The sequence below is a fragment of the Macaca mulatta genome, chromosome 7 (genome assembly GCF_049350105.2).
Source record: "Macaca mulatta isolate MMU2019108-1 chromosome 7, T2T-MMU8v2.0, whole genome shotgun sequence".
NCBI classification, from domain to species: Eukaryota; Metazoa; Chordata; class Mammalia; order Primates; family Cercopithecidae; genus Macaca; species Macaca mulatta.
In genome coordinates, this window is record NC_133412.1 from 58,308,936 (window position 1) to 58,329,907 (window position 20,972).

The window sequence follows — 20,972 nt, forward strand, 5'->3', positions numbered from 1 at the left end:
CCAGTCTGGTCTCAAAACTCCTGACCTCCAGTGATCTGCCTGCCTTGGCCTCCCAAAATGCTGAGATTAGCAGTGTAAGCCACCTTGCATGGCCGAATATGGATATTCTTAATGAAAGTGGTCAAAGGATACATGGCAGAAATGGAGAGACACATGTTGTTGCATTCAAAACTAGTGAAAAACCCAGAGGTTTCACTTTGCCCCATTATTTTCTTTTCTGTATTGGTCAGTAGATGTATAGCCCACTGTATAAATCTCCAGAGGTTATCTAGTTCCTAATCTTTCAGTAGTTCTAGAGAAGAAATATTTATAATCTTGTTTAATGATGACAAGCCTCACTTTAATGCAGTTTTAGGGTCTGTAATATGAAATTTAAGTCTTCATTTACAGCCATTTGGCATTTCCCTTGAAAAGCCACGTTTAATTTGGTGCTGCTATTCTGTGAACAGTACTTCAACAGCCTTCCCTCCTCTTTTTTGATTAGTGTCAAAAATAAGGAAAATTCAAGGTGAGAGAAGCCTTTGGAACATACTAATGAAACTTTGATTTTTAAAATGAGATTAGGAGAGAACACACAATAGGGAAGCGAGTTGCTTTTATCACTGTAGAGGGTTTAGGGGGAAATTGTATGATAGTAAATTGGTCCCAAATTTCTTTTTATCTCTTTGAGATGATTCTCTGTGTTCTGTTCTATATTACTGTTCTCTCAAGGGGGTAAAGTTAGAAGCTAATTAACTTTACTGGGATAGAAAGTACATGTAGGAATATGTGAGCACCATATATAAAATTCGTCTACTTTATTCCCTCTGCCTTGCTCTACCCTTTACCTTACCGCAATAGTGTAGGCTTCTCATTGATCCTGTACCCAATTCTGTCATTTGGTTTTGCTTAGATTTGTAAATGTATTTGAGCTTCTTTTACTGTTGTATAATGCAGTGTATTAAAATGAAGTTTTTGGGCTATGTAAGGCCATGTAATATGGTCATGTATGCAGGCCATAGAGTCTGGCTGCCTGAGTTCAGATCCTAGGTGTCCCTTCTGACATCTCTGTGATACTAAGCAAATTACTTAAACCTTTCTGGGCCTCAGTTGTATAATCTGTAAAATAGATACAGTAATAATTTACTACCTGGTGGGATATTGTGAGGTTGATTGAATCATCAATGCTTGCAAATTATTATCATTATTAAACCTGTTTGTTCTTTGAGAGGAGGAATACTAGGTAGCATATTATAAATGCTCCAAGTAATAGATTTTAAGGCTTTAGGATTAAGAATTTGAACATCACAAAGTAGGGTATTTTCAATTAAGGTATCATGAGAAACATCTACAGAAGAGTAGAATAGAAATCTTTACTCCTAGCCTGGCGTGGTGGCTCACCCTGTAATCACAGCACTTTGGGAGGCTGAGTCGGGTGGATCACGGGGTCAGGAGTTCAAGACCAGCCTGGCCAACATGATGAAACCTCCATCTCTACTAAAGATACAAAAAATTAGCCGGCCTTGGTGGCGGGCGCCTGTCATCAAAGCTACTCGGGAGACTTAAGGCAGGAGAATCGCTTGAACCCGGGAGGCAGAGGTTGCACTGAGCTGAGATTACATCATTGCACTCCAGCTTGGGCGACAGGGAAAGACTCCATCTCAAAAAAAAGAAAAAAAATCTTTACTCCCTGCCTTCCTGTCTCAGTCTACTGTATGCATTAGCCCCATTTCACATTCTCAGTAGCCACATGTGGCTGATGGTTACTGTATTGGACAACACTGTTCTAGATAGTTGGTTTTACTAGGTAATGTATTTGCATTAAACATGACATTTATTGATGACACAATTCTCTTTGTCTGGAACATGAAAGATTGGCTCCTGCATCAGATAGAACTCCACCAAGAGGAGAAGAGGAAGCAAAAAATATTTCTTCAAGAATCTTGGTGAAGGTTAGGTGTATTTTCTCTGGGTTTTATATAACGTGATTTTTTTTTTTTTTTTTTTTTTGAGATGGAGTCTTGCTCTGTGGCCCAGGCTGGAGTGTATAACGTAATCTTGGCTCACTGCAAGCTCTGCCTCCTGGGTTCTAGCCATTCTCCTGCCTCAGCCTCCCAAGTAGTTGGGACTACAGGCGCCCACCACCACACCAAACTAATTTTTTGTATTTTTTAGTAGAGATAGGGTTTTACCGTGTTAGCCAGGATGGTCTCGATCTCCTGACCTCGTGATCCGCCCGTCTCGGCCTCCCAAAGTGATGGGATTACAAGCGTGAGCCACTGCACCTGGCCATAAAGTGATTTTTAAACAATTTATAAAATGTAGTGTAGTTATTTTTATTTTTCATTTTTATTTTTGAGATGGAGTTTCACTCTTGTTGCCGAGGCTGGAGTACAGTGGCACGATTCTCTTGCCTCACCCTTCCAAGTAGCTGGGATTACAGGCATGCGCCACCATGCCCAACTAATTTTGCACTTTTAGTAGAAACAGGGTTTTACCATATTGGTCAGTCTGGTTTCGAACTCCTGACAGGTGATCCACCCGCCTCGGCTTCCCAAGTGCTGGGATTACAGGTGTGAGCCCCCGCGCCCAGCCTTGCAGTTATTTTTGAATAAAGATATTGACAGGTGAGTCAAGCAGTGTTGCAAGTATTGAAGTCTGTCAGTGACTGCTTCTCAAATTAAAGTGAGCCATCTGTTTATATGCGATATGGAAATGAAAACTAATTTTTACATTTAAATGCTAGTAGATTTCTTATCTAGACGCACCTTTGAAGACGAGCAATGTGATGGGTGGTACATTAATTTAGAGTCAGGAAGGACTAGGTTTCAGTTAGTGGTTTTATTGTGAGATAAATTTATCTGTTTGAGATGATTCCACTAAAGGTTAAAAGTAGTCTAGATTTCAGCACTGATAATCACTTTTACTTTGTGCTTAGAAATAGTATAGGTGTTAGGGGAGATACCAAAGGATGGGAACAAGGTATTAATGTTATGTTCTAAAAGAAATCACTGTTTACTGGATTCTAATCAGGGACCAGAACACATGGAAATAGAAATCCATTCTAACTAAGGAAAGAAAAAAGGATTATTTTGAAAATCTTTGGAAAATCATATGTAATTGAATTGCAAGTATGTAGCCTTGGTACTTTTTATGTGTGTGCTATTCTGTCTCCTCCCCACCTCCACCCATGACTTTAGATAGGTTCATTGGGTTGGTGTTCATCCAGGTCTAATTAGCTTGTCTGGAGGGTTTATCCCATGGTACTAAAAGGGCAGCAAGAGCTGATTTATAGGTATACAGATTGTCTTAGAAGGGAATTTTAGCAGGGAGGCAGTGAATGGCATGTGTAACTTCAGTTTCTTTAACTGATTACAGAGGAACATGTATGAGAATGTTACCTCCCTTATACAGATTTGGTGAGGCCTAAGTCAGATAATCTATATAAAGTGCTTAGCCCAGGGCCTAGTACATAATAATGAGTAGACGTTTTCAGTGAGCACTTACTCTAATATATACCTAATTATATAGTTTTTCTGACCTGATTTTTTTAATTTAGGGAAAAAATTTGGAGAATTTATTAGGATTAATTGGTGACTTATGGATATTCACTCAAAACATCTCAATTCAAAGTGGGGTGGCTGCCTAACTGAAATTTACCTCTTATAACTAGTGGCCTAGATATGCTCTAAAGTGTTCATGGTATAGTATATCAACCCTACCTCAGATTGGCTTACTGTTGACCATTGTTGAATTTGCTCTTAATCAAGAACTTAAGAGTGTCCAAATTTTTTAGCCATTTGAACCCCTTTATTTAATTGAAATCTTTTACAGAAACCAGGTACGTGAAAAGACCAAAAACGAACTATTCTGTTTGAAGCAGAAATTTGTAACCCATTCTGCATTCTCAATGTGCTTTCTCTCTACCCTTTTCCTCTGCCTCAGCAATCTTTGATAGAACAAAAGCACACACTTAGAAATAAACTTTATGAAGGATTGCCTAAATGATAAGCCTGGATGATAAGTTCATTATTATTATTGTTTTCTTAAGAGACAAGAGTCTTGCTCTGTCGCCCGTGCAGGGATGCAGTAGTATGATCTCAGCTCACTGCAGCCTCAATTTCCTAGGCTCAAGCGGTACTCCCACCGTACATAGCCTCCTGAGTAGCTGGGACCGCAGGTGTGCACTGCCACATCCAGATAATTTTTTAGTTTTTGTAGAGACGGGGATCTCACTTTGTTGCCCAGCTGGTCTTGAACTCCGGGCCTCAAGCAATCCTCTCGCCTTGGCCTCCCAGAATGTTGGGATTACACGCGTGAGCCACCACCCCTGGCCGGATTTTATTTTTAACTCTGGCTCCATGAAGACTGGCTGTTAACTGAAGGTGGCCATGAGACTATTGATTTATATTAGAACTAAAAACCCAGAGGCTGGGTGGGTGGCTCACGCCTTATAATCCCAGCACTTTGGGAGGCTGAGGCGAGTGGATCATTTGAGATCAGGAGTTCAAGACCAGCCTGGCCAACAGGGTGAAACCCCATCTTTTCTAAAAATACAAAAATCAGCCGGGTATGGTGGTGCGCAACTGTAATCCCAGCTACTTGAGAGGCTGAGGCGGGAGAATCGCTTGATCCTGGGAGGTAGAGCTGGCAGTGAGCTGAGATTGCGCCACTGCACTCCAGCCTGGATGACAGAGTGAGACCCTGTCTCAAGTCAGTCCATCCATCCATCTATCCATCCATCCATCCATCCATCCCGGAAACTTATATTTTACTTTACAGATATTATGGACCTTATCACGTTGTGTTTTACTTGTAAACTATAGATGAAATCCTCTTATGTTATTGGGGGTAAGATTTCATTGTACTTCTTTGCATTAGCTACTTGAAAGAATAGAGTCAAATGAATGGCTTCTAATTAGCAAATAGGCCTTTATGGGCATACATTTTATTTATTGACAGTATTTCTAACTTTTTTTTTTAACCATTTTTCCTTGGATTGACTATTTTTGCTTGCTTTTGATACCATGCAGCATGCATTTTTAAAGTCACCTTGAATTATTTTTAGAGCAATTTAAAGTATATAAAAACAGTAGTATTTAGTGAATAGCACTTGTTCTAAAAAGCTCCCCTTTTCATTCTAAGGTGGTGGGATTCCCAGTTGCCTGTGGGTTTAAATTCCGACTCCTTAGCATGGAAACACAGATTTTGTGATGTGGCCTTATTCTAAGATCATTTCCCACTATCCTATATTCTAGGCACACAGAAGTCTCCCCTGGTAGAACACATACTTGCTTTTATCCCTCATTTACAGTTATAAATACTGAGCATAAGCACGTAGTAAATTTTTGTTGCCAGTTATCCAGAATAATTGATACATCATTTTGTAAACTTTTGAGAGGAGGATATTAGAAACCGTTCCATCATGCTTTTAATAAAAAATGGTATCATCTCAGGTGGAAGTGAGGCCTACTCACAGATCTCCTAACAGGTGATTAGTGTCTCTGTGGCAAGGAGAACTTTTATGAACCTGTCCTTTGTGAGCTATGGGTAAATAAGGAGTCTTGGATTTATGACTGCATCTATTATTAAATACCTGACAGTTTGCAACTCTCCCTCTCATGATGAACTGCAGATATGTGACTTAAAATAAGCCACCCAATTCTGAACTGAGCTTTATATTGCAACTTACGGGTTAAAGTATTTTCGCAATCACCGTCCCAGTTGACCCCCTCAAAGTCCTATGAGTTAGAAAGGACAGGCATCATACCTATCTTAAATGAAGTACTTCGGGCTAGCCATTTATCTAAGTAGGAAGTTTATATTCACAACCAATTTGAAGATGAGTCAGTTCTTTTTTCTTTCTACTACACATCAAGTTGTCCCTGTATATATAGCAGTTGTTTTGCAGTGATTTGTAGTTATACTTCCTTTCATGATGCATTTGTTAGTCATCCCCACAAGGTGTGTTACACTTTAACTGAAAGAAAATCAGTTTCTGAAATATCTTGCAATCATTTCTGGCATCCATTTTTGTATACCTCTATGAAGTGAGAGTGGTATATTCTAAAACTTTGTGGTTTTGGTACTTCTTAGCATTTGGTGGTTTTGTGGCTAATGAAGTTGTAATTTTGGAGTTAGATGTGATGTTTGTGCAGAAAATCAGACATTAATATTTCTGTTCTTGTACCTACATTGATGAGAGCAGAACTGTGTGTCCTAAATGTCTTTTATAGTGTTTAATAGCTAGCGAAGTGATAGGTATCAAGATATCCTTGAACAAAGAGCTGTGACAAAAGAAAGTGATACTTGCTTATAGTCATGGAATTTTGCTATGTCTTTCCTGATAATATTTCTAACCAAAATAGTTGTGAAATCATTTATTCATCCAGCATGTATTTGAGTACCTCCTATGTGCCTGGCATTAATCTAGTGCAGGAATTGGCCAACTGTGGTGCACTCACCAACTCCATTCCAGTCACCCCTTATTGTAAATAAAAGTTTTATTGAAACACAGCCATTCCTTTTCATTTACTTGTTGTTTATGGCTTCTTTTTTACTATAAAGGCGGAATTGAGCAGTTGTGACAGACTGTATGGCCCACAAAACCTAGAATATTTGCTATCTGGTGCTTTAGAGAAAAAATTTGCCAGCCCTAATCTAGAGTGCTGGGAATATAACTCTGAAAAAAACAAATAATTGTTCTGTGTGTTAAATTTGTTTTTTTGCTTTCATGTGCTCTTTGTGCTTAGAAACTTACTATTTGCTCATTATTCATATTTTAATTCATGTTGAAGGACAGTGTTGATTATTACAAGTAAGTTTTTTCCTCTGAATTTGTGTAGGTATCTTTTTCCTCAGTAACACTTTTTCCTGAAAAGGGAGACTGATTAGGAACTGTGTGCCTCAAACCTCTGTGAGGATAGAGACTTCAGTTTCCATTATGTGGATGAGAAACTAGAATGAGGAAGACTTTACTCTGGGGTGACGTATCTCAGAATAGGTGAAAGAGGAAAAATACAATGAAGTGTAATCAGAATCAAGATTTAATAAAAGGGCCAGGCACAGTGGCTCACACCTGTAATCCCAGCATTTTGGGAGGCCAAGGCAGGTGGATCACCTGAGGTCAGGAGTTCGAGACCAACCTGACCAACATGGTGAAACCCCATCTCTACTAAAAATACAAAAAAATCAGCCAGGCATGGTGGCGGACACCAGTAATCTCAGCTACTCAGGAGGCTGAGGTAGGAGAATCACTTGAACCCAGGAGGCAAAGGTTGCAGTGAGCCGAGATCACGCCACTATACTCCAGCCTGTGCAACAAGAGCAAAATTTCATCTCAAAAAATAATAATAATAATAGATTTAATAAAAATAATTTGTTTCATCAAGAATACTCACAAGTGAAACTGGTTTTTTTGTTTTTTAACTGTGAGAGTATGGTGATGAATATAATGACTACTATTAGGTAGTCATTACCTAATGACATCACCATATTATATGACATCTTCTTGTCATATAATGACAACTATACTATTATAGTATGGTTTGGTGCCACTGCCTTGATGGCATGTTAAAGCTCTAGCTGTTTTACCCTTCATTGCTTTTACACTGCCAGTGCAAATGTCAACAAAGTGAATAAGACGAATAACAAGTTATTGTTACTATGAAAATAGGGACTGGGTGCAGTGGTTCATGCCTGTAATCCCAGCACTTTGGGAGGCCGAGGCAGGTGGGTCACCTAGGTCAGGAGTTCAAGACCAGTGTGGCCAACATGGTGAAACCCTGTCTCTACTAAAAACACAAAAAATAGTGGTGGTAGGTGCCCGTAAATCCCAGCTACTCAGGAGGCTGAGTCAGGGAAATCACTTGAACCTGGGAGGCGGAGGTTGCAGTGAGCCGAGATCGTGCCACTGCACTCCAGCCTGGGCAACAAGAGCAAAACTCTGTCGAAGAGAAGAGAGGAGAGAGGGGAAAGCGGGGGAGAAGAGGGAGTTGGGAGGGCAGGGAGGAGGGAGAGGGACCTCTGAAAGGCTCTCAGGAATCCCCAGAAGTCCACAGATACGCTTTGGCAACTATTGATTTAGAGTGTGGACTCCAGCCAACTGCTTGGGTTGAATCCCAGCTCCTCAGTTACTAGCTGTGTGTCCTTGAACAGTTTACTTCTCTGTAAAATGAGAGTGGTAATAGTACCTACTTCATAGGACTATTATGAGGATTGAAGTGGTTGGTATTTATAAGTGCTTGGCACATAAAGCACTCAATAAATAGTAAAGCAGGTTTTCTTCTGTAACAAATGTGCAGTTTCATGAGCAGAAAAGATACAAATTTAGAGAATGACCATATATTAAACTTTAAAATTAGGAAAGGACATTCATTTACAATTGAAGATTTGCCTTAGGGGGAGAAGAGATTTTTTAAAAGGTTTTGGGCAGGGGCATGAAGCACAAAGTCTACATGGTTGAATTAAAAGCTTTAAGGGCGAAGACGAATAAAAAGGCATAGATAGATCGATCTGTGGTAATCTTGAGAAGAAAAGAGAATGAGTGTCCATGAATGTGGAAGCCAGTGGGAAAATTTGAACGGTTTTCCTCTTTTTGCAAATAGGAATATTAGGTGGCCTTGTGCTGGTAAAAACTATGCCTTGCTCTTTAAGGTATGCGATATGGAACTTAGGTCAGTTTGAGAACATGAAATTCACCGCAACTTAATTTTACTAATAAAATTACCATTGGGTATGCTAAATTAGTCACATTGCTAAATGACCTCTTTCTGAGTAGGCTGAATGGAAAAGATGCCCAAAAGCTTGGAGCATAAGGCCAGGCATACTTGTTTTTTTGGTTTTTTTTTCTTTTTTTTTTTTTAGAGTCTTGCTCTGTCACCCAGGCTGGAATGCAGTGATGCAATCGTGGCTCACTGCAACCTCTGCCTCCTGGGTTCAAGCACTTCTGCCTTAGCCTCCTGAGTAGCTGGGATTACAGACGCCTGCCACTACACCTGGCCAATTTTTGTATTTTTAGTAGAGACAGGATTTCACCGCGTTGGCCAGGCTGATCTCGAACTCCTGACCTCAAGTCATCTGCCTGTCTCAGCTTCCCAAAGTGCTGGGATTACAGGCGTGAGACATCTTTGTTCAGTGCACAAACTATATAGTCATATATGGCATACCTTGCTGACAGATCTAGCTCTCTTCTTAAAGAGCAAAATCAATTTCTTTAAAAGGAGCCTTCTAGTTTTTTTACCTTGGGATAAATCCTTGGCTACTAGTGGTGGTGTGCAGGTAAGGTGGCAGTGCAGTTTCACTCATACATTCAATCAATATTGAATGCCTACCATTTACCAAGCATTATTCAAAGCATCAGGGAACAAAATGGACAAAATCCCTGCCCTTATGGAGGTAACATTTTAGCACGGGGAGACACAATACAATAGGAAATTAAGATTAGGATAAGGGCGTTGAAGAAAGATAAAACTGGAATTGATGCTGGAGACAATTTTAAATAGGTGGCAAGGGAAGCCCTCCTTGAAAAAGGTAACATTTGAGCAGAGACCGGAAGGAGGTGAAGAACCTAGTCTTGATGATTTCTGCAAAATAGAAGGAATAGCAACTACAAAGGCCTCAGGCAGGAAAATACCTGTCATACCCGGCATTGTGTATGATAGGAAGAGGAGTAAAAGAGGAAGTCATGTAATGGGGGACCAGATCATGAAGGGCCTTTAAGTCATGATAAAGAATATGGCTTTTAACGCTTTGTAAGTTGGGAAGCTACTGGAAGATTTTGAGTAAGCAAGCAGTGTGATTGGTTTAGATTTTAGTTAAGATCACTGGCTGCTGTGTTGAAAATAAACTATAGGGGGGCGAGAAGCAGGGAGACATATATACCGGAAACTGTGTTATCAATTGCGGCATAAGAAACTAACCCAAAATTCACTGGCTTAAACAACAAATATTTATTATCTCACACAGTTTCTGTTGGGAATATGGAAGGGCCCCAGCTGTAGCTTTGGCCCAGGGTGTTTCATGAGGTTCCAATTCACATGTCAGCCAAGGCTGCAGTCATTCAAAGATTTGATCAGGGCTAGAGAAGATCCGCTTCCTGGTTCACGCATATAGCTGTTGGCCAGAGACCTCAGCTACTTATCACATGAGCCTTTCTCTATGACATGGCTCTCAGCCTCTCCAGAGTGAGTTACCAAGGAGAAAGCAAAGCAGAAACCACAGTGTCTCTTATGACCTAGATTTGGAAGACATGCCATTACTTCCGTGGTATTCTGTTGATATCCCAGACCAACGCTGATAAAATGTGGGAAGGAACTGCATGAGGCCTGACTACCAGGAGGCTCAGGGAATTGGGACAGGCCACCTTGGAGGCTGGCAACAGACAGAAAATGAGATTTAAAAATAAGATACACCATTTATAATAGATTTTAAACAAATTCCTAGGAGTATCTAAAAGATGTGCAAGACCTCGTCACAGAACACTATAAAACTTTATTACGAACCTAAAGGAGAACTAAATAAACTGAGAGATATACAGTAGTATTTGCACATCTGTAGACTCAACACAGTTCCAATAAAAATCCTATTGGTTTTTATTTTTTAAGTAGAAATTGACAAACTGAATCTAAAATTTGTGTGGAAATGCGAAGAGCCAAGAATAGCCAACACAATCATGAGGAAGATTGAAACTGATGCTAGATACCGAAAAAAACTGTAGTAATTTAGAACAGGGTAGAGAAATAAACCAGTAGAATAGAATAGAGAGCCTAGGAAAAGACCCATACATGTATGAGGCCTAATGTGTGGGCAAAGATGAGACTGTAGGGAAAAGATGATCATTTTAATAAATGGTTTGGAGTTAATTAGATATCCATATGGAGAAAAGCATTAATCTTAACTCTTCATTCCATACCAAAAAAAATCAACTCTAGATGGATTGCAGATATAAAAGTGAAAGGCTCAGCTTGTCACATGCCCAGACTTGGCTCAGGTATTCACCCCTGAGACAGGCCTGGCCCTGGGATGGGAGGGGTCAGTTCTACCCAAGCAAATGAAATGGTCTTCCTGCAAGAAATAGATGTTCTGTTACCTAAAAGAGCAAGGAAAGAAAACATAGTAGATAGATTGAAGCTGTCAGCTTCAGTAATACAGATACTCTTCAGATTCAGTTGTTGAGTAATTTCATGATTAAGACACCACAGATATGTTTAGCTTGGTGTGCTAAATGGAGATGGGATTGTACCAAGAGCGTTACTATCATTTATCATGTCATGGCTATAACTCCATATAAATCATGTCTGGGGATACATTTGGATGAGACATATTGCCTTTCTAATCCTTTCCCTTCACTGGGTGATGAACATACGTCAGTCATCCCTCAGTATCTGCAGGTATTGGTTCCAGGATCCTCCTCCTCCCACTCCTGCAGACACCAGAATTTGTGGGTTCTTAAGACTTGCAGTCAACCCTGCGATACATTTGGGTATGAAAAGTCAGTCTTCCTTATTGACAGGTTTCACATCCTCGGAATACTGTATTTTCAATCTGAGGTTGGTACAATACAGTGGCCTCTTGGTGAGATTTATTTTACCAGTATAACTATATAGCAATATAGGATAAGTATATAGTGATACATTGCTATAAGGAAATTTTTCTCATAAGTTTTTTATAAAGTTTTCTTATAAGTGGGAGGGGCTCATCTTACCACTTTGTGCTGCAGTACTAGTTCAAAGTTTAATGTGCATTCTTAATTAACTAGATATGTGTATTTTTTTCTTCTCTTGAAACTAATAGTGAAGATTCCCAAATTGAAAAGGCCAAAGATTGCTTATAAGATCAGTCAGGTAGCTAAAATTGAAGGTGGTCTTGAATTGGAGAGTACAGGCTCTGCCTAATAGGGCCTTAGCTGATGGGTTTTAATTTGGGGGACATGAGTCCAGTATTGTCAGATCTTCCTATTTTTCAACAGAAGTCTGGAAAAAACTGCTGTATAGGCCAGGCATGGTGACTTACACCTGTAATCCCAGCACTTTGGGAGGCCGAGGGAGGTGGATCACCTGAGGTCAGGGATTCGAGACCAGCCTGGCCAACATGGTGAAACCCCGTCTTTACTAAAAATAAAAAATTAGCTGGGCATGGTGGTGCATACCTGTATTCCCAACTACATGGGAGGCTGAGGTAGGAGAATTGCTTGAACCTGGGAGGCAGAGGTTGCAGTGAGCCGAGATTGCACCACTGCAGTCCGGCCTGGGCAGCAAGAGTGAAACTCCGTCTCAAAAAAACCCAAAAAACTGCTATGCAGAGAAACTACAAAGCACAGTCAGTACAGTAGTCCAAAATCCCTATACTTTTATCAGAGTAAATAGCATTCATCCCAAGTGTTTTATATCAAGTCATACTTTCTGATCTGTTGGCTTTATGAGCTTTGCTGGATTTTTTTGAGATGGAGTCTCGCTCTGTTGCCTAGGCTGGATTATAATGGCATGATCTTGGCTCACTGCAACCTCCGCCTCCTGGGTTCAAGCAATTCTCCTGCCTCAGTCTCCTGAGTAGCTGGGATTACAGGCACTCGCCACCATGCCCGGCTGATTTTTATATTTTTAGTAGAGACGAGGTTTCACCATGTTGGTCAGGCCGGTCTCGAACTCCTGACCTCGTGATCTGCCCACCTTGGCCACCCAAAGTGCTGGGATTATAGACGTGAGCCACTGCGCCTGGCGGGATTTTTTTTTTTTAATCATCTCTGCAAAAAGGTTACTGCTGCCCCTTACCATCCCTCATATCTGTTTATTATCCATGTGATAATTGGAGATCCAAAGGCTTAGAACTGGGAATTACTGTATGCAACCAGGAAACACTAATCTCAAGCACCTATGCCAAGTTAGGTAATTCCTCTTTTGATCAGTTAATAAAAAAAAATTAGAGTGTACCATAAATCCTATTTTGCTCTCTTCTGGGATCCATTTGATACAATTGCAAAGAGAATTCACCCATTCTGAGTGGTTAGTTTTCCAGTGATCTAAAAAAAGGCAGAATGTGGCAGGAGCTCGTCTTACCTTTGTGTAACACTTTGTGTTGCGGTGTGGTACTGGTTCAAAGTTTAATGTGCATTCTTATTTAACTAGACATGTTACGTGTATTTTTTTTTTCTTCTCTTGAAATTATTAGTGAAGGTCCCAAATTGAAAAGGCTAGAGATTACTTATAAGATCAGTTAGATAACTAAAATTGAAGGTGGTCATGAATTGGAGAGTACAGGCTCTGCCTAATAGGGCCCTAGCGGATGGGTTTTAATTTGAGGAACATGAGTCCAATATTGTCAGATCTTCCTATTTTTCAACAGAAGAAATCTGGAATTATGTGACATTCCCCAATTTTTGAATGCTAACAACTAATTTTTTTAAAAAGTAATAGATACTGGCCAATCAAATACGGCTATGGGTCAGACTTAACTTTGCTAGTTCACAACTTCTTTGGACTAATTCATCATTATAAATTATATTTTCTCCCTATTTTTTTCAGGATGAGGGAGAAAAAGAATGGAGTGAAAAAAAGTATGCATTTTATAACTGCCTTGGGCTGTTGGTCATTCTTACTGAATTAACTGTTTCATTATATAAATTATGAATATTGCACTGTGAAACGTTCTTCATCAGTTTTCTCCCCTTTTCAACAGAATAACCGTTTTTTTTGCCTGACATGAATACTTGTGACAATAATGAAGTGTGTTTACTCAACAAAATATTTTGTGGGATTCATGTTAGGCATAAAGAGGGTTTGAAGAAGAAACTTAAGAGTTTAGCTGGTAACAGTGTTGTATACCAGTGAAATATTTGAGTAATGGTACAATTAAGTGCCCCAAAAGAGTGGTACAAGCAGCTTCCTTAGGAATAGAGTAGAAGAGGCTTGAGGTGGTCAGAAATGGTCCCAGAAGAAATAGAATTTAAGCTGATTTCCTGAAATAGATAGTATTATTACAAGCAGAATACAAAGGTAGGTGGGCTATACTCAAAAAGGAGCAATATGAGCTAGAAGCTTGTTTCCAGGAGTGAACATGATTTGTTTCAAACAGAGGGAAGCAAAAGACCCTCTGCTTTTACGAAGAGTAGAGTAAGAACAGTTACTGAGACTTTGCTGTGTGCCACATGCTATTTAGATGCTTTTCATACGCATTATTTAATCTGGTTAGGTAGATGATGTAAGTGCCCCTTAGGGAGTTGAAACCAGGGAAATTTAGTAACAAGTCCAAGCTTTTACAGGTAATAAAATGACAAAGCTGGGATTCCAGCTGTGGGCAACCTGACTCCAAGCCCATTCTGTTTACATACAGCATATTTTCTAGGGAAATTAGGCTGCTCGGGTTAAATTACGTGAAGCACGAATGCTAGGTTGAGTACTCCTCTCTGGGACAATTATACAAACTAAAACAGAAGTAATATGATGAGAACTGGGTGTTTTAGGAGAATTTCAATAAATGTATTAGGAGGAGGGGCAGTAAACTGTTAAAAATAACCCAGGTATGACAAGCAATGAGGACCACAGTTGGGATGGAAAATAAGAGGATGAAACATTTCAAAATAAAAATTATTGGAACATGGTGACTTACCTTTAGGGAAGGAAGCACAGGAAAGTAGGTTTAATTGACATGTATATGCTGTTATACTTGAGTTTGTGTTGCCATCGTTACTATTCTTTTGTCAGAATTTTAATAATTGGTAATGAATTTTCTTTACAGTCTTAGAGCATTTAATTTTGAATTTTTAATCCTGCTAAGAACTTCCTGGGTAAAAAGACATAAAGGAAAAACAAATTTTTTCAAGAGCATGATTTTAGCTAATTAAAGCTGCATGATATGTTAAGATTGAATAAATGGAATTTAAAATGTATACTTAAAGTAATAAGAATTAATGCTCAGAAAATTATAGGTTTTCAGGGATATGGTGGACTTTGACAGTTCTCTTTGTTTTTTGTTGTTATTGTTGGTTTTTTGGTTTTTGTTTTTGTTTTTTAGATCAAAAGACACTGACTTAGCTGCTTACCAGATAGGGGAACTTGGGCAAGTAACTAAGTCTTTTTGAGTATCATTTTTTTTGTTTTTAAAATAGGGATTTCAACAGCACCAACATCATAGGGTTCTTGAGAGGATTAAACAAGATATAAATAAAACAGTAAAAACAGTTCCTAGCACATACTAAACTCCAAATAACTGTTAAGTATTGTCTGGAATGTTAGAGGGAGTAATAAGTTGGGGGGTTGACTGAATGTTATGAACAGTCAAAAGTCACATTTTATGAATTCTATTCAGTTCATAGGCTTTTGTTTATTATACCGTGCTAATCATTTTTAAAATATCTGGTAGAGTGATCTTACTCCCTGCCTCTGGATTTGTGGTTTTATAATTCCACAATGCAGCAGTTAAGGAATTGTTCTGCCTTTTCTCCCCTTATCCCTTTTCCTCTCTGACCATTTGAATGCCAGACTGATTGCCCCAAAAAGATATAGTAGCAAAGGGAGGGAGGCAGGACTTCCAATTTCTTCATAGCTACCCCATCTATGCCGTTACACATTCAGATAAACTAAATTACCCTTTTATGGTTTTTTGTCTTTTTCAGTCTTTCTGACTCTTCATGTAAAGGTGCATTTTACGGCTTAACCGATTAATGAATAAGGTTGATTCTTATTTTTTTTTAAGAATTCTGTGAGAACCCCTTTGTACCTCTTGAATTATGAGTATCATTGTTAATTTGATGCCGTGCAGGCAGTTTGACTTGGGAAAATTGGTAGTGTTACATGTTTTCAAACTTTAATCTTAATATTTTGAAGTAATTGTAATGAAAAGCTTAGTGGTCATATTGTACTTTCATCTATGACTTTTTACTTGAGTTTTTATGGAAATACGGTATTTATCTCTTCTACAGTTTTGTTGCTAGCCATGTATTTATCATTATCATTGGGAAAGTTCCTTTAATTCCTCTCTTGTACTTTAATATTGTTAATAGGCGGTGTAGCGTAGTTGGTGGTTTAAACCTGAGTTCCTCAGTCTTTTTTCTCTCTTTTTTCCCTAAGGAACCTTTTTAGGTTTTTGTTTTTTTTTTTCCCTAAGTGGCCCCCACCTCCAGAGATTTTAACTCCAGAGAGATATTGCACATCTGTTTATGTGTTTTATGTATATCTGTGTTTTATACTAGAGTAAGGGTTTTTGTGACCCTTTCCTCCAAAAATCAGTGTTTTCCCCCTTGAGGGGCAAACTGTCTATACTGAGAGTGCACTTTTTATAAGCAGTGGATTCTCAAAATTTTGGTGTCAATATCCCGAAGAGCTTTTGTGTATGAGAGTTATATCTATCTAGTTAAATAAATCATATTAAAAATTAAAGCGGAGGGCCGGGCGCGGTGGCTCAAGCCTGTAATCCAAGCACTTTGGGAGGCCGAGACGGGTGGATCACGAGGTCAGGAGATCGAGACCATCCTGGCTAACACAGTGAAACCCCCTCTCTACTAAAAAATACAAAAAACTAGCCGGGCGAGGTGGTAGGCGCCTGTAGTCCTAGCTACTCGGGAGGCTGAGAGGCAGGAGAATGGCGTGAACCCGGGAGGCGGAGCTTGCAGTGAGCTGAGATCCGGCCACTGCACTCCAGCCTGGGCGACAGAGCGAGACTCCGTCTCAAAAAAAAAAAAAAAAAATTAAAGCTGAGAAAATATTGTAAGTAGTAGTTTATTTTAAAATATTTTATGAAAAATAACCACTTTCCTCTCCCCCACACTTGTTAATGAGAAGAGTGGCATTGTTAACAACATTTTTGCAGATTTTTTTTAAAAGTCTGCCTTAATAGCAAGATTCTAGTAATTGCTTTGGCATTCAATCTGTTAACAGTGTTACAAAGAAAATCTGGGCTCATGTATTTGGAAAGAATATTTTAATAACATTTTCAGATTTCTTTAATATTACACCAAAACTTGACGATTGATAGTTTCTTAAAGGATAGCTGCAGTGCGAAATTGAAAACATGCAAAACAAGCTTGTTCAATTTGTGGCCCCAACACAAATTCATAAACTTTCTTAAAACGTTATTTATTTATTTAATTTATTTATTTATCTATTTTAGCTCATCCACTTTCGTTAGTATTAGTGTACTTTATGTGTGGCCTAAGACAATTATTCTTCCACTGTGGCCCAGGGAAGCCAAACGATTGGACACCCCGATATAAAACTTTTTGTCCTGTTACATTAAAATTCATGGCCTTTCACTTTGAATGGATCTTCTGTTCATGAGTAATTTCTTACTATTTCTTGCTAAGCAACCAACACTGGTTGCTTAGAAAATACTGATTCACTGTCTTATGATGATATTTCAAATATTGATACCATATCAACTAATCACATTTCATTAATATCACCAGGAATCTTATCAGAAACTCTCAGAATATTGGAGATGCTTGTCAAGGTTTTTTTCACTTGACTGTTGTCTTTAATGACAAATACTATTAGATGTTTGAAGTGGTGAGTGCACTTTGGTCATTTTCAAAAATGTCTGCTGAATACTCAAGTCTTAATAACCAGTTTATTAGTCATTCTTTCAAATAAAAAACATGTTCCATGAAAAAGGCAATTCAGTCAGCTCACAACTCAAACAATTGCACAGTGCTTTTTCTTCAGTCTTCATACTTCTTTACACAACAGGAGTGCTTCATGCATGCTTCCCAGTTTGTCACGTAAAATGTTAATAAGATGTGTATTCAGGGTCAAGATTTAGTAAAATTAATAATTTTTACTGTGAGAGCATGGTGATGAAGAATTGACTACTAGTACAGTTGGGTGCCACTGCTTTGATTTGTCTCCTTGATGAGGCTTCAGGTGTTTTTTTTTTCCCCACAATTGCTATAGCAGCATTTGTGCTCATGTCCATATGGTGAAAAAGGCAAATAACTCACTAGTATTATGAAAACAATTTTGACCTCTATAGGAGTATGTGAACCATACTTTGAGAATCATTGATCACTTATTTATTTATTTATTTATGGACGGAGTCTTGCTCTGTTGCCCAGGCTGGGTTGCAGTGGTATGACCCCTGCTCACTGCAACCTCTGCCTCCCGGGTTCAAGTGATTCTCCTGCCTCAGCCTCCCGAGCAGCTGGGACTACAGGCACACGCCACCACACCTGGCTAATTTTTTTGTAGTTTTAGCAGAGACGGAATTTCACTATGTTAGCCAGAATAGTCTCAATCTCCTGACCTCGTGATCCGCCCACCTCGGCCTCCCAAAGTGCTGGGCTTACAAGTGTGAGCCACCATGCCTGGCCTCCATCACTTATTAGCTATATGACCTTGAGCAATTACTCTGATACCAAGATCAGATAAACATAAAAGAGAAAGCTGCAGACCAGTATTCGTCACAAAATAGGCAAAAAAGGGAAAAAACTCAAAAATGTTTGACATTAGCATTTCTATACTATCATTGTTATTTTTTAATTTGATGTATATGTGTGTGTGTGTGTGTGTATATGTGTGTATATATATTTTACAGGGCTGTAGAAGAAAGGGTTCTAAAGTAGCATTTATAAAAAAGAAAGGTGGCAAAGATGGGATTCTGAAATGACTCGTTATCATGGAATAAGAAAGATGCCAAATTGTATTCATAGGCTAAAGGTTTAACTATCCTCAACAGTTTTAGGACCTTTTTTTTTTTTTTTTTAAGGGAAATGCTAAGCCTGCTGTCTTGTTTTGTAGTTCAGTCAAGTGCATTATTGCTCTTGGTTCTGAAATATGTATAAATCCTCACTACCCATCAATGGTCTTCAGATAATGTAGGGGAAGAGAAATCTAGTTGGTAACAGTAAACCGTGAATGCTTTCCTTGCGTATTTACCAGTTCAAGGAAATTTCAGTGGCAAAACATTTTCCTTCTTTGGTTAGTCTCATTCTTCATGATCTTTGAAAATAAACTCATCTGTAATACATATACACCCATTTCAGAGTAACCTTCACTTAGGAGATTGCTGTTTTTTAATAAGAAAGAGAGCCTGTTAGTACCGTCTGTCGTGTTATTCATGCCAAAGAACCAATTGCTTTCTGGGAGAAATGGCGCTTGGGGTTCTTCCATCTGCTGTAATTGATTATTGCTTTCATGTGATTCCCAAACAATTCCCTCAGTCCCAGCATCACTTGCCTGTCTGACTAATGCCTCTGGCCTGTTAGTTTTTAATATTTTTTAGTTTGAAATACTTAAAAAAATAAAAATTTCCACCAATTAGGCAAGAATATCTTCATTTTAGAGAATTTTATAAGTAAAGGTACGAATCAGGGAAAACACTAGCTTCACCATCCTGGGATGTGTTCATTACTGTCCTTTTTGATGATTAATGGATGCTTCTTTTTTCCTAATTGGCAAAATATTGTATACACATTTCATATTGTGCCTTTTCATTTATTATCAGTATTTCTCTCCATCAAAAAGTATTCTAAAATATTTTTAATGACAGCATAACTTTTGTCATTAATATATATCATGCTTTAAAAAAAAAACTATACATTCTAATGTTATTATCAGTTTATAAAAATTATAAATACACTGTGAAGCACATCCCTTATATTTTATTATTCTTTTTCTGATTATACTCTAGTCATTTTGTTGAAGACCCTTAAAGGGGAATGACTGGTTCAGATAGCAATATTTGTCTTTTATAGGGTTCTTGAAGTGAATTGCCAACTTGCTTTCCAAAAAGATTGAACCAATTTGTTATCATTTTTTACAAGCATTCAGCCCAGTTCTCCATATCTTCACCAGACATGATACTATGTGAAATGCTTTTAAAACAGAATAAATAACACACATTAGCACATGAACTTCCAGCAAAAGTTTAAATGCTTAGAAATTAAATAGTATAACATACATCAAAACTTATAATGTATATCTCTTATTACTAGGAGGGTCCAAACTGAGCTAGACTTAATGAGTTATCCATAACCTTCTGGGGGTAGAGTCTTCAAAACAGATTTCTTTCTCCAGGAGTTCTTTGTACTTTCTGAGCCTGTACAGACTTGCTTATGTAGAGTGGGTTGGAGATAAAAAGTTCAGTATGTGTCCTTTTGGTTTTTATATTTTCCTCTCCTTTAGCCCTATGTCTTGGGACAGTTATATCGAGTAGTTTGGTATATGTGGGGTTTTTTTTCTTTATCTTATAAAACAGATTTGGATAATGTGTGATTGGAAGTTGTATGTCTGTGTTCCTTGCTAATTTTATGTAAATTTCAGGTGTGCAACGGAGGAACATGGCTCAAGAAACTAATCACAGCCAAGTGCCTATGCTTTGTTCCACTGGCTGTGGATTTTATGGAAACCCTCGTACAAATGGCATGTGTTCAGTATGCTATAAAGAACATCTTCAAAGACAGAATAGTAGTAATGGTAGAATAAGCCCACCTGGTAAGTAATTCTAGTAAAACCCATCTGTATTCGTAATTGAAATACAAGCTTTGCAAAATAGGAAGTGTTTATTCATTTAGGATAGTTTTCATGTAGGTTAATGCCTGCATGTATAGATTTTTGTGGTTAATGAAAGTGTAGGCTATTAGTTCATTTAATATTGTATATGAGATCTTGTCTGTTTCTGTTCAAGCCAAAACCTACAACCATTTAACCAAAGCTCCAAATTTTCTTAAGGCTAAGATCAAATGAGTATAAACTGTTTCAAAATTAAGTCATCATCTACATGTGTAACCTAATGTACTGAGCATAGATTTTAATTCTGAACCTATATTCTTCACTGCTATGTCATCTTATTTAAATACCTCATTTGTACTGTAGTACTTGGAAGATGTTTTTGAATTAAAGAATTTGGGCTTGGATGCTATTCAGTCCTAAGACATAGGAGTTTATTAATGTATACAACTTGTATATGGTTTCCTTCTTGGTTTAAAATTAATATATTTTTCACTGGCAAACCACTGAAAAAATTTTAAGTAAAAAAAATGAACCAACGTACTACATATTAAAAGA

General features: G+C 38.3%; 1 protein-coding gene and 1 long non-coding RNA gene across 20 annotated transcripts in view; both read left to right on the forward strand.

The window, feature by feature from the left end:
* ZFAND6 (zinc finger AN1-type containing 6) overlaps positions 1-20,972 on the forward strand; it is an 82,419-nt gene that overhangs the window by 43,987 nt on the left and 17,460 nt on the right. For 16 of the 19 annotated variants that reach the window (XR_013395227.1, NM_001194435.1, XM_077938623.1 and 13 more), the window contains 1 exon segment: positions 20,229-20,399. Coding sequence is in view for 18 of the 19 variants with exons in the window: in XM_077938623.1 (XP_077794749.1) it covers positions 20,229-20,399 (171 nt within the window). In the remaining variant the exon portion in view is untranslated. 19 annotated transcript variants of the gene reach the window in all.
* LOC144330035 (uncharacterized) lies at positions 8,818-12,800 on the forward strand. Its single transcript, XR_013395855.1, has 3 exons — positions 8,818-9,761; positions 9,992-11,972; positions 12,612-12,800. It is a non-coding gene; the product is annotated as an uncharacterized LOC144330035 (long non-coding RNA).